Consider the following 17,434-nt stretch of genomic DNA (forward strand, 5'->3'; position numbering starts at 1 on the left):
TTTATTTAGTTGTTCATTTCCGGTAATAAACTGAGTTCTTTCGATACAAGTAGTATCTTATTCATTTTTGTATCTCAAGTATAAACACAGTACAAATCAGCAAACTAGACACTCATTCAATAAATATTTATTCAAAAACACATTGGAGAATGAAGGACAAATCAATCAACTGTGTGGACAACCCAGGTGCGACGCAGACTCCGGCCATCAGAGGGCGCCGGCGCGACTGGAAAGGTGCGCAGGCGCGCTGGGAAGGCGGGCGTCGCGGTAGCGGCGGCGGTCGTGGCTGCGGCCGGGGGAAGTGAATGGTTTTACCCAGAGGGCCCTGCGCCGCCTTTCTCCGCTGGCACCGGCGCCGCTGCCAGCTCCTCCTTCCCGGCCATGGCGTTCACGTTCGCGGCCTTCTGCTACATGCTGGCGCTGCTGCTCACCGCCGCGCTCATCTTCTTCGCCATCTGGCACGTGAGTAGCTGGGGTCGGGGGAAAGAAGGCGAGGCGGTGGCGCAGCTTCCTGTCGCTTCGGGCCCGCGGTCCCGGCAGTGCCGGTTCCCCGAGGTCCGCGCACCGGGGATGGGGCAGGGCGGCTAGGGCCCCGAGTGCGGGGTTTGCGCGCGCTCTCCTGCGGGCGGGGGCTGCGGCTTCAGGAGAGCCCCGGCATGCGGCCGGGAGTGGATGTGCCGGCGGTGTTAGGGGCGCAGGCCGCGCCCCGCTACTCCTCTCAGGCTGGGTGGGGCAACCTCGGTGCCTAGGGGCCCTCGGGACAGCGCCGGCCCGCTTTCCCGCATCCCGGGAGGATGTCAGGTGCGCACAGAGTACTTAACGTCAAGTTTTCTGAATTTTTATTCTTGTGTAGATTGTCTTTCTAGGGTTTCCGCAGGAGCATTGGCCAAATGATGGGATAGTTTATAACCTATTTTTAGATGAATTTCCAACTCTACTTTTCAGCACTTGGTGGGTGCCTTTCAAGCAGAATCATCATTTTTCGGAACCCTATTTCCTGGTGAACTTTGATGCCGGTTGGATCGATTGCTTTGTTAATTGCATCTCCTTGAGCTTTCCCACTAAATACTACTTGATCCGCGAGAGTTTCTGAAGAGACAGTCTTCCAAACCACCCCTGTATTCAGGGGAGCTTGATTTAGTAGAGGGAATTTTAATTAGATTTTGAAAATGCTCAGAAACCTTAAGCTTCTCAAGAACAGTTTTATTTCTGTTACTTGCATCATGTTGCACATCTTTACTGGGCCCTATAAGGAACAAGTCTTAAGTTCACTGTGACATAGTTCTACAAGAAGACTTTTTAAAAGGATTTCTGTTTTTCTATCATAAAATTAGCATTGAGAACTTTCTGGAAATCAGCATGCGTAAAAAATTGTTTCATGTTTGCTTTTGTCTTCCCCCATGTTCTAGTACCTTCTGGGATATTCGTATTAATTTGAATGATTGAGCATGTTCACTCAGGTTTCATGACAACCATGCTTGTGAGACTTGGACAGAATGATTAAATTGCTTCAGTATCATATGCAAAAAAAAAAAAAAGCCTCAAAAGTAGAGGGCTATCACATCCATCACCTTTTGCTAAAAGTGTGTTTCTACTTATTTAAAACCTCCTGCTTATGTACCACATGCATAGGTTGTTCACGTGTCAGAAGTAACTGCTATCTAAAAATCTTGTCATTAGAAACCAAAAGCTTAAAGAGCATCTTAAGTTTCACTGAGAGGCTGAGGCAGGAGTATCTCAAGGTAGAAGCCAGCCTCAGCAATTTAGGAACGCCCTCAGCAACTTATTAACAACCTGTCTCAAAATATAGAAAGGGCTGGGGATGTAGCTCAGTGGTAAAGCGCCTGTGGGTTCAGTCCTCAGGACCAAAAACAATATAAAGTGAGATGCCAACTAGCCCTGCCTTAGCCTCTGATGAAACTAAGATGTGTGGTTCTCTTCCATCTACAGACATGGCTTTAAATCACTTTCTGCTTGATGGGTGTTCTTTTTTTCTAGGATGATGGAGAGTCATAGAAGAGAGCTATGGATAACCTTTTTCATGTTTTCACATTTTTAAACCAGGTTGTATTTGACTTATGGAAAACCTGACCTGCACTTTTTAAAAAAAATGGGTGATTTACTTTCAACTTTGAAAGGAATGTGTGTCTGGATGAAGTTGATAATTTTAAGTCCTATTAATAGAATTTTTAAAATTTGTATCACAGAATAGTGGAGAACTTTTATGCTTAGGAATTTCTTAGTTCAGAGAATTATTTCATCCTTTTGAAAACAATTTAAAATAAATACTTAAAATTTTTCTATTTCCCATATAACCTTATTTTTTAAGATAGTTTAAATATCCGCTTGGTGTAGTACAGAGTTGGAGGTCTAGGTGGTTCAAAAGCCCAAAATGCAGAAGTCATTCCTTCAGGGCTTTTATCAAATTTGAAGATACCTTGAATTGTGTGCTTTGGCATCTTTAAAGGTTTATCTGTTTTATTGCTTTTACACTTCTGTGAAATATTTTGTGAATGTTTTTGTTCAGTTGCACAGCTGCAAAAGGTTTAAAAGTTGCTAGTTTTAAAAATATTTTCAGAAGAATTTTGAAAACTCTTTTAGCATACAGCACTCAAATAGGAATCTGTTCAGCAACGTACTCAAAAGACCTTAAAATCACCAGAAGAAAGTGTCCAATCAGAAAAGTTAATTTTAAAAATAAGTTTTGTATTCATTTTGCTATTAAGTTGAATATTGTTTTAAGCAAGTAATTGCATTTGTTGCAATTATAGTCTTCATTTTGAACTTTTATTAGTAAAGTACATTCGGGATATATCATAGCTAATAGCATGTAGCTGACCAATATTCATAACTAATCAGAAATTGTTTTCTTCTAATTACACATTTATACATTTAACTTTTATCTGTGTTAGTAGTCATTAGCAAAGGAAAATTCCACTGAGCGAGGTGGCATGTACCTGTAATCCCTCGGACTCAGGAGATTGAGGCAGGAAGATTGCAAGTTCAAGGCCAGCCTCAACAACTTAGTGAGGCCCTAAACAACTTAGTGAAACCCTGTCTCAAAATAAAATGTGTTGGGGGTATACCTCAGTGGCAATCTCCAGTACCTTAAAAAAAAAGAAAGAAAGAAAGAAAAGAAAAAAAATCCCTTTTGGTGAGTTCTGTACTTTTTCATATAATTATCCTAGTTTTTTTTTTTCCTTCACTTTTTTATCCCCTGCCATTCAACAAATGAACATTTAACACTTAAATGTGTGTGAATGAATGAATTTTTTGAACACTTAAATATGTGCACTATAAAACAGGCCTATAAAATATAGGTATTATATTATATTTTAGGTCATGGGACATAGTAGTACAGAGTCTTTGCTCTCCCGGAGATTACTTTTTTTTTAAAAATTTTTTTTGAGGGGCTGGGGATGTGGCTCAAGCGGTAGCGCGCTTGCCTGGCATGCGTGTGGCCCGGGTTTGATCCTCAGCACCACATACAAAAACAAAGATGTTGTGTCCGCCAAGAGCTAAAAAATAAATATTAAAATTCTCTCTCTCTCTCTCTTTAAAAAAAAAAATTTTTTTGTAGTTGTATATGGACAAAATGCCTTTATTTTATTTGTTATGTGTACTAAGGGTTGAACCCAGTGCCTCATATGTGCTAGGCAAGCACTCGGCCACTGAGCCACATTCTCAACCCCTGAAGATTACATTTTAATGTTTAATTGTTTTCCTTCTATTCTTATTTGGTTGGATTTTTTTTTAAAGTTGTAGATGGACGTAATCTTTATTTACTTATTTTTTGTCGTGCTGAGGATCGAACCCAGTGCCTCACATATGTGGCACTGGGTTCCAACCACTGAGCTACTACTGTCCCAGCCCCTGGTTGGAGTTTTTATTACAGGAGATTGATGAATTTTATAAAATTCTACTAGAGATTTAAAAAATCTTTTTTTTTAAAACAAAACTAAGAACTTTAGGGAAATAAACATATTAAAAGCTAGAAATGTTATAACTCTTCATCACTGATAATGTTGAGTAATACTATATAACATCTATAGATACTATTCCTAAACCACCAGGGGGAAGTAGGTTAAGTAGGTTAGGTTCCGTGTCCTGTGCGTGACCTGTGGCAGCAACTTAAAACAGCTCCCTCATACACCTGCTGCTTTGGTTTCTTTAACACCTGAATTAAGGCGACAGAGTGGTATAAAGCCTCTATTGGTACATTTTGACTTTGAAGTTCTGTGTTTTAGTAACCCTTAATGTTAAAGCCATATTATTCCATAGTGTGGACGAACGTATTCTTAGAAATTTATGTGTTTGGACACAAATGGGAATACACTGAAGTGTTTGTGTCCATCTCAAGTGTTTCTCTAAACACTGTGATTGGGGGGGGCAGGGTCATGTACAGATATTTTTAAATGATACTCCATTTTTGTTAAGTGGGATGAACAAACCTATACTATTCTTTATTGTGAGAAATGCCATATTGATAGCCTTATCAACATGGAGTTGTAGTCAGGGATGCAGTTATTTCTATGCAAGGGAGTTAGGAAAACTTTCAGAGAGGGGGTCCATACAGGAAGAGGGGTTTTTAGGATAAAGAGGAGTTTGTATTAATAGTTGTGTAGGAGAGGGAAAGTTCATTTTAAATTAAAAAACAAACAAAAAAAACCTTGAACAGAGACATTGAAGAAATTGAAAATTAAAGAATGATCACAGTGATATCAGATCTTTATATTAATATTATTATCTTTTTTTGTGTGTGTGGGGGGGAGTGCTGGGTATTTAACCCAGGGTGCTCTACCACTGAGCTACATCCCAGTCCTTTAAAAAAAATTAATTTTTTTTTTTTTTAGGTAGGGTCTTACTAAGTTGCAGAGGTTGAGATCCTCCTGCTCTGCCTCCTGAATAGCATACATATGTCACCGTGCTCAGCTACTTATCAGATCATTTCAATAGTCATGACATAAAAGTATTACAAGTTCTTTAAATCCAATTCTGATACATCTGACTATTATTTAGCATATATTGAAGTTACTGTAAATTTGGTACCTGTAAATGCACCTTTGCTTTATTTATTCAGTAATTATTTGATGATGGGGCAGGTTTGTTCCTGCTTTTATTGAAATGAGTGGTTCTAACTTTTTAAATTTTATTTTAGATTATAGCATTTGATGAGCTGAAGACTGATTACAAGAATCCTATAGACCAGTGTAATACCCTGAATCCTGTAAGTTGTAATATAGGATGTATCTTTAGATTATTAAAATGTATTTGCTTTTTACTTGATATATTTTGAAAATGGCCAATATTCTCAGTAGCATGATATATTTGTATGTTTTGAAGTAGGCAGAATTTGAAAAATATTCTTTTCCTGTCATGCTTGACTGTTCTGACAATTATTAATCTACTGATGATCTTATCAGCTGTCATACTAACATTCTTCCAATCTGCTTTTTACATTGTCGGCCAAAGACAGTTGAAAAGGTCAAAAAGATTAAAAGAGTCAAAATTGCACTAAAGGTGTGTACTGCTTTTTAGTTTAATGTTTTAATGCTGCATTCATTTCATGGGGAGGGTTAGGGCATTTGTATTTGTACTGTTCTGTTCAGTGTGCTCATTCATATGCCTGTTGAGGTTTATTATTTCATGAAACTTTATGTTTTATGCAAATGTTTGCTTGCTGGCCCAGTCAAGTAGGGAAAGCTGTTAAATGCTTATGCATTTTTTTTTTGTTTTGTTATGGCCATAGGCACATCTATATTAAATTATTTGGTGCTGTATTTGGAAGTTGGTTAACATAAAATGACTTAATAGATTGTGAGTTTATTCTTGGTTTGTGACTTATGAAGTAGTATGCAAATGTAGTATAGATTCACCGGCCATATCTAGTTTTATCTGTAATTATGTATGTTTTTGAATAAACTAGTTTGGTCTTTCAACTGATGTTTATTTAGAGACTTTTAGGTAGATAGCTCTGTTCTGGAATCTTGTAATGCTATCCTTTGGACTCTATAGATGCCTGAATTTTAAAGATAACAATTCATATTCTAAATGTTTACATAGTTATTTCTAGTGTATTCTATCTACTCTAAATTTTTTATCCTAAGTTCTGAGCTATGGATTTAGTAATATTGTGGCTGTTATTGTTAGGGGCTTTATATACATATATTTTGCTTCATTTAGGAGGAGTTGTCTTTAATTTCTAGGTTTGATTTTGCTTGATTGGTCAGAAACTGAAAAGTTTTTAGTGGGTATATCTTCAAGTAATAGAAAACAGTAATTCATCTTTAAAAATTTCTTACTGAAGGTTAGAATTTGTGTAGACTGTAGTTGTGTCAAACTCTAATGCTCTAGCATAGTAGAGGGTCTTATTTGGAAAAGCACCTATAAACTCAGTTGGCTACTTTCTTATAAATGTGAATGATGGAATAGATTTCTACTTTGTTCTTACGGCCCTGTTATAGTATACAGTTTTGATGTAGGAACAGTTAAAAGTTTTAACTTACTAGCTGCTTCTCTGCTCTTAGGAAGCAAAACATGAGATGATGACTCTCCTGATTGGAAAGTACTGTGTATTGTAAAACATTTTTACTTTAGTAATTGAAACTAATTGCTACCAAGAAATTAAGAAACTGAAATTTCTCCTTTTGCTTAATAGCATTGTATGACCTTTGACTTTGCATTACTTGAAATAACCAATTGATGATGAGCATATTAAATAGCTGAAATCAGTTCAGCTGAAATCAGCCTGCTGGGTGCCAGGCTCTGTGCTCATATGCACGTTCTCTGGATTTCTTTTCTCATTCAGTTTTCATGACAATCTTAATAGGTAGGTGTATTGTTATTTTCATGATTAGGACCCTTAACTGAGGTGTTTTGTGAGATTGAAGCATGTTGCTGAAGGTTACACAGCTAAGGTAGACACCAGAATTTGAATCCAGACAGCCTGACTTTTTGAAGCTGATGTTCTTGTGTTTTCCTAAATTACTGTAAGTTTAAGAGGGACTAATTTCATTATAATATATAATGTGTGATTTCTGGCTTTTCTTAATGGAAAGAAATTCTCACTCAGAAAAGACATGTGCTTGGGGACATCATGATCCTGCAGGAGGTCTGAAGGGCGGTATAATAGCAGCACAAGTTGCATTTTGGATAGGGTGCCGATAATTGGCTGAACAGCAGTGCATCTGACAGTTTTCCCTATTTAATTTGTTTTGACAGTTCTGCCAAAGTATGGGGGAAGACAAATATTATTTTTTAAAATGTGAACTTTATAACAGGAGAATATTATGTTTTTGCATGTTTTAAGTTCTGTCATTTCAGCCATATTTGCATGAGGTATTTTTTTATCTGGATACTAGTTTTTGTGTACACTTTGGTTCCTGAGTAGAAAAATGTTTGCTGTACTTGTGGTGAAATTTTATCATTGAAGAAGGACTGGTTTTTGTGAGAAATGTGTAATATGTTTCTGGACTGTTTGTAAGGAGTAGGGAGGGAGTGAAATTTGTTTCCTGTTTCATGTTTGACTGGTAGAGTCACAATTACCTTTTTAATACTCTTTTTAAAATTGGTTAAGTGCAATGGGAGTCATCCTGATTTCAAAATCATTCTTTCTCCATACCTCAGTCTGCAAGTGTAGGGCAAAACCTTACAAGATAATTTGTATTGTTAGGTATTAGTTGATCTTAGAGGACTGAAATAGACTTTGTTATATTTTATCCTGTAATTTAAATTAGTATTATAAAAGCAACTTTAATGGTGCTCCTAATATGTATTTTTCTTGGTATGTTCTAGCTGTAGTTATTTAATTTCAAAGATGTCCTGTGGACACTTGTTTAGAGAACTTTGATCTTAAATAGATGCTGGCTTAAAGGTTCTTTTATTTATGAGTTTATATGCAGAATTTACCTTTGTTATTTATTCTGTTGCTTAAGTTTGAAGAAAACTTCTGGTTAGTGGCATAGATTAGTTGATTTTTACCAAGATTTCATTTAAGATAGTATTCATTAAAAAGTACATTCTAGGACTATAGGTGGCAGAGCACTTTCCCAGCATGCACAGGCACTGTTTCATCTCCAGCACCATCAAAAAAAAAAAAAAATAGTTCACTCTAACTTTCAACTGGAAAATTTGGGAGTGAGTGTTAGAAAATGGACTTCAATGTGTGGTGTAATTATATTATTTCTATAGCCACAGTTTCCCTTCAGGAAAGATCTGATTATGTGGAGAATTCATATGATTTTAATTTGGTATGAAATGAGCATTTGTGAAACTGGCTTTGTAGCTGTGATTTTTGGGAGATTTTTTTGGCTGAAACTTGCAGTGAAAGGTTTTGGTCTTTTTATTTAACAAAATCATTAGTCTGAAATCTTTGGGATGAGAAAGATGATTTAAAATAAAGCAGTAAGTCTTGGTCATTTATAAAAAGCATTTTGCTTGAATTAATTTTTCTCACTCAATACTACTTACTTTCAAAAGATTTATGCTTTTTTCGAGTTCTGAATTTCTCCTTGTCTTCTGCCATGTAGCATTTTGCTGGCAAGCAGGAGTAAAGGAACTGAAAGGCAATGTAAGGATGAGAATTCAGGAACCTGGAAAATTCTAATTTTATGTTTAAAAATTCAGTCTTTTCCCTCCTACATTGCAGAAAGCACATCATTTGCATTTGTGCATATTAGTGTTCCTCCCCCCTGTGCTGAGATTATTGGCTGGTTGGCTTTCCATTAAAAAATTACTTTTGTGGTAATGTGATGTGATTTGCTAGACATTGTATTTGTAGCATTCCTGGTTTTTGTTAAAGGCTGAAAAACACTAATGTATAAACTTCTAAAGGGGAGTTTTGTTTTTGTGGATTTTTAAAAAATCATGTTGCATGTGATCAGATAACTCATTTTTGTATTTTTGTCATTTTTTAAGTTGTGGAAATAAAAAGTATTCCAACTGACTAGCAAGTAACTGAACAACCCTGATGGTTACTTTCTATAATTTAATGTGCTGCTGTAAGAATTTGGGTTTTAAATTTTAAGTCATATCTTACTCTTTTAGTACAAACTATGTATCCTCTGGTCAGTTTGCTTGCAATTCTGCTTTTGACAAAAAGCCAAATATGGAGATAAAGCTCAGTAGCATCTTTCATTTCTGATTCTAAGGAAACAGTGCTTTTTTTTTTTTTTTTTAATTATTGGAAATTTGGTTTCCTCCTGCTTTTCAGATTATCAGTTGATCTACTGCCAAAACATTTTCATAACGGACTTGTATTTTTCTTCCAGCTTGTACTTCCAGAGTACCTCATCCATGCTTTCTTCTGTGTCATGTTTCTTTGTGCAGCAGAGTGGCTTACACTGGGTCTCAATATGCCCCTCTTGGCATATCATATTTGGAGGTAATATTTAGATATACTTTTAATATTTTTCCTAATTAAAGTTTAATTATACTGTGGTATTCTATTCACCTAAATGACAGTTGAAAATTAGCACTTATTTTTAAAAATATCAAATGGATTAACAAATAACTTTAATACTTCTTACGAGCTTACGTCATTACCTTTTAAAGGATTTTTTAAATAGGTGAGGTATGATTTGTATAGTAATGAGCACAAGCCCAAAGTGTACAACTTAATGAATTTTTATGTATTCATACATCTGTGAAACACCACACAGATCAAGACATACAGCAGTTTCAGCCTCCAGAAGACTCCCTTGTGCCAGGTAGTAACTCCCAAACCTGCCAAGACCATTGACTTCTGTCTACTTAGATTAGTTGTGCCTGTCTTTAAACTTCATATAAATAAAAATATACGGTGCATTTCTTCTTTCGTCACATTTACTTTGACTTTACAACCATTTATGTACTTACGGAAGATAACCATATTTTATAACTTCAAATGCTTATATCTACCCTGTATGGAATTATTATTATTATTATTTTTGGTACTGGGGATTGAACTCAGGGCCACTCAACCACTGAGCCATATCCCCAGCCCTATTTTGTATTTTATTTAGAGACAGAGTTTCACTGAGTTACTTAGCCCCTTTGCCATTGCTGAGGCTGGCTTTGAACTCTTGATCCTCCTGTCTCAGCCTCCTGAGGCGCTGGGATTACAGGCATGTGCCACTTTTCCCGGCTGGAATTATTGTTTTTTGCTTTAAATAGACAAGCCAAAATCTCTTTGCCTTTGATTTTAGGAAGTATACACTAAAGAAATATTTAGGAGCAAGGTGGTATAATGTGTGTACCTGATTCTGAAGTGGTTCAAAGAAAAAGGCACTCATGGTTAGAAGTAAAATGAGAGAGAGAAGGATAATGCAGGTGAGGTAAATGGGAATGTTTGGGTGAAGGATTCTTATACACTTTTGTCTAAAATTATAGCAAGATATAAAAGTTAGAAGGACCTGGTTTCTTCTTTACAATTCTATTTTTCTTGAATTTCTGAAAATACAGATACTAGATGATTTGTTTAGCTATCCTGTTCGGCTTATTAGGGGCTCTAGTTTTAAAATTAAGATGATAAAGGAAAGAATTGCTCCTATAAGTAAGTTTGATTCCCTATCTGACCTCTCATTGTAACAAAATGTTTGAGCAGAGAAATCCTTCTTCCTGTCCAGAAGGTTTGCTGCCCTTTCTGAGTAGCTAATGGACTGTGTTTATTCCAGGTACATGAGTAGACCAGTGATGAGTGGACCGGGACTCTATGACCCTACAACCATCATGAATGCAGATATTTTAGCATACTGTCAGAAAGAAGGATGGTGCAAGTTAGCTTTTTACCTTCTAGCATTTTTTTACTACCTGTATGGGTAAGTATAAATATGAAAATGAAAATGATTTTACTATGCCGCCTAAGAAATTTGTAGACATTATATGGGTTTTACTTGAAGAATAACTCAATGTCTTGGATAGTGATAACTGTTAATAACACAGTGCACACCAGCAAATTTCCACACATTCAAAGAGAAATACACAGGTACATGTTAAAGCAGCAAATTGGCATGCAGAGATACTGCTTCCTAAATTTGCAGACACATTTAACTGGTAAACAACAGTCCTTGTTCTCCATGGCAAAGTGATTGTATTGAGAAGATAAGACTGCAAATTTGCAAAATAAGTATTTCTCCCTGGTTTCAGTATCTCTCCAGGTATAATGTTTAATTTTTTTGCCTTACCATTCTTTATAAATAGTATGTTCTACTCTTTATTTTCTGGTTTGCTTGATCTGAATGGGACCAGCAAAATAAAAATAGTTGTACACTACAGTTGCAGTAACATTTTTTTCTACTTTATACAGTGATGGACTTATCTCCTTGTTCCTCAAGGTTGGGAATTCTTATCTTTGGTACTATTGATATTCTGTACTGGATCATTCTTAACTGTGGGAGGCTGCCTTGTAGGTCATAGGATGTTCAGCAGCACCCCTGACCTTTACCTGCTAGAGGCTACTGATACTTATTCCCCCAGTTGTAAAAACCAAAAATGTCTTTGGACATTGCCAAATGCCCCATGGTGCAAAAGTGTGTTGGTTGAGAACTATTGTTCGAGGGGTACTGTAAGTACAGTTAAATGACTGCTTGTTAATACTAGAAAAGGACACTGTTAGGTGTGGAATTAGAATTTTTCTTTAAGCTATATAAATAAACCGGAGAGGGCTTTTCCACTTGTTTTCAAAGTATTTTTAAAAAATATCAATGTAAGGTGAAATTGTTGAAATAATTCAGTTTCTATTCCTTCTCCTTTTTGTGAAGTATTATCCTATAGGTTTTTCCTTACATCATTTAATGTTTAATCATAGGAAAGCATGAATGAAGTATTAGATTGAAATTTACAATAAAGTTGTTTCAGAGGTTATGATGGAGAAAATGAATATCCTTAGTACATCTGTAGATGTTGCCTATATGTGAAACAAAGATAGTGAAAGGTTCTAAACAGTGAAATTCATGGGGTCTAATTTCCTGTTAATTTTCACTTTGTAAGTTTCTATAACAATGTCTGGAACACTGCTGGCATGTACTAGGTATTTAAAATGTATTTGTTGAAAGAAAGAAAAAATGAATTACTGAATAATAAATTTGGAGATGTGCAGTTGTGGGGAAATGTTCACCAGGATGTGGTAGCACTAGAACATCTGTTTTCTTTTAAAACTCATTTACCAAGTTTTCTCAATTCCTTGCTTTATATTTCCATTTAGAGATACGAATGTGCTTTCTAAACCATGCGTCTCTTTCCCACATAATTCTTTATGTAGAATTGCTCTTGGACCTTGTAGGCCTCAATCAAATGCTTATTACTGCCTTTATTTTGTTGGTTTGTACTCTTTTAAAACCCTGTTTCTCCTGCTTAGACCCTTTCCCATTAGAGAAAGGCTATAAGCAATAGGCTTTAATGGGAATATTCCTCAATTGACCATTTCCTTCTGAAAATAGGAATAATGACAATATCTGCCTCCTAGGACTGCTTGGAGGATTAAGTGAGATAATGCATATGAGGGACCTAATGAGCCCAGCATACGGTGAGCTCTCCAGAGATGCTCATTCCTATTATTAGACTCAACTCCAGAGAGTGCGTTTTAGATTGCTCCTCTAAGCTTGGATCCCTATTAAGCTTTCAGCTGTGCTGTTCTGCATGCTAAAATTGGAAAGGAAATAGGGGACAACTATAGCACATGCACTGAGCCAAGTCATGTTAGGCAAAAGTCCATAAATGTAAATTAAAATCACACTGAACTTGTCATTAGTCTTTTCATTTTCTCTGATGGAATGGTACCACATATTAGTTTGCTGTATAAGGCATGCTTAACTTTTTTGTGCACTAAATTTTTATAATTAGGAATGTTTGAATTAATAGCTTCTTTCTTCTTTTCAGCATGATCTATGTTTTGGTGAGCTCTTAGAACAACACACAGAAGAATTGGTGCAGTTAAGTGCATGCAACAGCCACCAAATGAGGGGATTCTATCCAGCAAGATCCTGTTTCCAAGAGTAGCCTATGGAATCTGATCAGTTACTTTAAAAAATGACTCCTTATTTTTTAAATGTTTCCACATTTTTTGCTTGTGGAAAGACTGTTTTCATATGTTATACTTGGATAAAGAATTTAAATGGAATTATGTATAAATTAATATAAAATTATTACCTTTGGTGTTGACAGGTTTGAACTTGCACTCCTTAAGGAACAGCCATAATCCTCAAATGATTGCATTAATTACTGACTGTCCTTAGTCCATTGGAAACTTTTGTTTATAGGAACTTGTAGGGCCCATTTTGGTTTTATTGAAATACCATTTAATTATAAATTAGCTGTAGCTATCAGGTGCTTCTGATGAATTGAAAATATGTATCTGACTTGTGGGAAACTTTATAGGTTTCCTCATTTATCATGTAGATGATTATATATGGATACATTTACAAAAATAAGAAGAGTGGGAATTTTTCCCTTCAACTTGAATATTATCCCTGTATATTGCATGAATGAAAGATTTCCCATATTTCCATCAGAGTAATATACTTGCTTTAATTCTTAAGCATAAGTGAACGTGATATAAAAATATATACTGAATTACTTGTGAAGAATGCATTTAAAACTATTTTAAATGTGTTTTTATTTGTAAGACATTACTTATTAAGAAATTGGTTATATTATGCTTACAGTTTTAATCTGGTGGTAAAGGTATTCTTAAGAATTTGCAAGTACTTTAGATTTTCAAAACAACGAGAGAGAATTGTATAACCATCCTGCTGTTCCTTTAGTGCAATACAATAAAACTCTGAAATTGACTCATTTTCAGTGCATTGTTTTAAAGATTACAAATAGCTATTCCTCACATTTGCTTGATCCATATTAGAGACATGAATATCATTGAAAAAAATAGAGTATTATTACATTATAGTTTTTCTAAAAATTCCCAGATCTTTAAATGGCCAAGCACGTTATCTCTGTTGTCATTTGAGAAGATTCCTAACTATTGATGGTGCAGCATTATCCTTTCTCTTGCCAATTAAAAAAGAAAAAATTATTGTGGCAGTTAAAATATTTTAAATTTTTTCTTTTTGAAATGGCTCATTTTAAGGTAAAATGACACATAAATTTTGAGTTTTTGCGGCTTTTCATGAAGAAAGTAAATTATGGCTAGTATGCTTTTGTGAGCATTCTTCTGATTTATTTGGGATGAGAAAGTTAAAGCAATGGGAAATAATGTAAGTGGTTCAGAAGTTTCTTGAGCATAGCATTGAAGGAAGATAACCAATAAGTGGAAATTCCCAGAATGACCAAGGAGGTTGATGGATGTTGTGGAAGTCTGATTCTAAGAACTTCTTGTATTAGTTGCTATTTTATTCTCTACAAATGAAAAAATGCTTGGAAATAATCCTCCTTCACTTTTGTGAGAGTAACTTAACATTTTGGGATTGGGTAATTCGGGTGAGTACATTGAATAAGAAAATGTAGAACCAGAAGGGTGAGAAGAGTCAAACCATTTCATAACAAGGAAAACTTTAATGGCCTTTTAATTTATAGTCTGGAGAACCACTAAAGGGAACTGACTTTTTCAGTTTGTGCAGTAAATTATTTACTGAGCACTTACTAGGCACTGAAGATTCATGCAGTCATTTAGTTTCTGATCCATTTAATTGTACCAGCATCCACTCCCCATTCCCCAATAAGTACTTTTGATTATGGAAGATCTGGCCAAGTCTACAATACAGATAGATTTCCTGAGACTGTAATTTTAGTATTCCTGTCATAAAGTATTTTTATGAACCCCTGCTCTCTTAGCAAATACTACTTTGTTTTATAAGTTTTAGCAAAATTCTTATAATAATCTATAATCTTCTCTGGGATTAATGAAAAGCTTCTTGGTTGGAAGCCATGTTTTCATGCTGTCAAAAATTCAATGTCCTCATCTGAATCCTCAAGGATCTCCACAGTGAGGTTCATCCATTTCACTGGTAGATTGTTAGTGCCTACGCAATAAGTGATTAAATGATTGAGTACCTGGATGCTCTAATAATATCTGCCCACTTTTGCCTTTTTTTGTGAAAGCAGAAACAATACTATACCTGACAATATTCTACTGGCTCATTTCCTTGCTCTGAATTGGGTTTGTTCTCTTCTTTGTTTGGGATGGCCCTAGTCTTACTTCTATTATTCCTGTAGGTTCAGCTAAAGCATAGTTAGCCTAGATTTATAATCTTTCCAGTTTATATCAAATGCCTACTCTTTTAATTTTTTCCTTATTACAATTTCTTTTGATATTATATGCTTCATTTTATCTTTATGAACTCTGTAGCTCTCAGATGTTTTCCCTATTTGCACCTACTTTATTACGTCTAGTGTAACTACATTTATAGCTATGACCAACACTTCTTTGTTGCTATGGATACTACAGAGTCTCTGGAATTAAAAGTCTTATTAATGTAGTCTGTTTAGCAGTTATTCTGTTGAGTAATACTATATCATGGTAATAGGTCACTTTAGTACTGAGTAGACGTAGGGGTAGAAACTATTGAATACCTGTATCTAAATGTTATTAATGACATTTGATGGTTTTCACAATGTTTAACTGATCCCCTTCACTCCTCATTGTAGGGTAAAGGAGAGTTTCACTCCAGGCTATAGACAAATTGTTAATAAGAAGTTTGAGTTATTTTTAATGGGAAGGGAAAGTAATCGGAAATGAACAGATAAATCTCTTTCGAGTATTAGTAAAACATTTGTGATAATGATCTCTTCTCAGGCAACAAAGTACAGGGCAGTTTGCTGCATGATTCTCTTTGAAAGTCTGTTCAGTATTTTTCAACTTGAGGACCATTCATGCTAAGAGCTTATAGAGCTCTCCTCTGCTCCCTATATCAACATACTTTGAAGGTATGTCTTATATTTGCATAGAAAGGAAATAAAACTATGTGGAAAAATATTTTTCTTTATATAACACTTCTCTAATTATATATTTATGAATACTGCTCATAGAATATTATTGTCATGGAGCAAAAAGTGACATCTGCGTATCTTTTCTACTCTGCATGGGTGAGCTTTCATTTTAGGTGTGAAAATATCACAGCACTATGATATATTAAGCCCATTCAAATAATGATTTATATTAAAAAACAATTTCCCTCATTTTAGAGAGGAAAGAAAAATACTGGTACCTTGTCAAACATTGTTCATAAAGGTACTCATGTTCATCCTTTCTGAAAACTGTTAGTCTCAAATAATTTTAAGTTCTTTGCTCAAACCCATCATTGATCTTTGTCAGACCAGTGGCTAGAAAGTCTCTGGTACTAGTTGTAAAACTTAGAGGAGATGGTTCTGAACTAATACCCCAGAGTGATGCCAAGAGAAAAAGCGTGGCTCTATTTCTGGATATACTGACCATATTTCTTAGAACAATTTTACTTTGATTAAGATTCAGAAAGATAAATGTCTAAAAAAGAAGTAAATAACTTTTTGTTTTGGAAAATAGTATTAACCACGTACGAATACCAGTCAGCAGTGTTGGAGTGAGGCTTTTGTTCTGCATTAATGTTCTTAGTGCACATTGTACAAATATAGAAGACATCTTGACCTGTAAAGGAATAAATTGCATCTCTCATGTTAATTATATTTTATAATGCTTTTTCTAAATATTACAGTTTCTTTGGATTATGTTTATGTATTCTGGAGAAGAAAAATTTCTTAAATAGATTGATAATTAGATAGACCCTAAAACTACCAAGAGAAACATAAAATGTGGTTAGCTCTGTATGCTCACAATTTGTTAAAATCTTAAGCTTGGTGGTGCTGTATCACTGTCCAAAGAAAATGCTCTTAAGTAGCCCTACTATCCTTAGAGCTGGTTATTTTGCTTTTGTACATTTAATAAAAACAGTCTCAAATATTTCTTTGTGTAATTCATGGGTAATGGTTGAGTCTGTGTGTTAATATCATCAAATACAGCTAGTTTGTGTTCACCTTTCCCACCCCGTTGTTTTGAGGGCTGTCACAGTTTGGGCAGAGAAAATACTTTTCCTAGAATATCAGAATCACAGGTTAGTAAACTTAACTGGACAATTTTATTTCAGAATAGTGTCATGCCTTGTTTCCTTGCTGTGGAATAATTGATGTTTTCTTATATACTTGGCATTAAAACAATTTAGTCAAGCATTTTGAATACAGAAGGTTTAATATGCAGTTATGGAAATTAAGATGCATGCACTTTGAAAATTCAATTGATTATTAAAGGATTTGATTAATCCATGCCAATTTTTTCCCTAGTATTCATGAGTAAGCTCTGTATTTATATGAGGAGATTGGTAATGTTAGATTTGTAAATGTCAGTTTTAGTCTAAAGTTTTACAGGTATTGTGATTTTAAATTGTACTTGGTTGTAATACAAAAATAATGAAGGCCAATCTGTTGTTGCAACCTATACTCTTAAGCAAACAAACAAGTAAATAAACAAAAACTG

At 35.1% G+C, this 17,434-nt stretch overlaps 1 protein-coding gene across 2 annotated transcripts; it reads left to right on the forward strand.

The window, feature by feature from the left end:
* The first annotated feature begins 291 nt into the window (after positions 1 to 291).
* Positions 292 to 16,864, forward strand: Cnih1 (cornichon family AMPA receptor auxiliary protein 1). Of its 2 annotated transcripts, XM_058584649.1 has the most exons (6): positions 292 to 462; positions 5,159 to 5,227; positions 5,473 to 5,520; positions 9,270 to 9,382; positions 10,653 to 10,796; positions 12,856 to 16,864. In XM_058584649.1, the coding sequence occupies exons 1-6, from the start codon at positions 382 to 384 to the stop codon at positions 12,881 to 12,883; spliced, it is 483 nt and encodes a 160-aa protein (XP_058440632.1). In that variant the 5' UTR covers positions 292 to 381; the 3' UTR covers positions 12,884 to 16,864. The 2 variants fall into 2 exon arrangements, with proteins under 2 accessions (XP_058440632.1, XP_046317110.1); XM_046461154.2 differs by lacking the exon at positions 5,473 to 5,520 and having other exon boundaries at positions 300 to 462.
* The last annotated feature ends 570 nt before the right edge of the window (positions 16,865 to 17,434 follow it).

Source organism: Marmota monax, unplaced genomic scaffold (assembly GCF_021218885.2).
Source record: "Marmota monax isolate L192 unplaced genomic scaffold, Marmota_monax_Labrador192_F-V1.1 WCK01_AAM20220418_F8-fsc00001, whole genome shotgun sequence".
Classification (NCBI taxonomy): Eukaryota; Metazoa; Chordata; class Mammalia; order Rodentia; family Sciuridae; genus Marmota; species Marmota monax.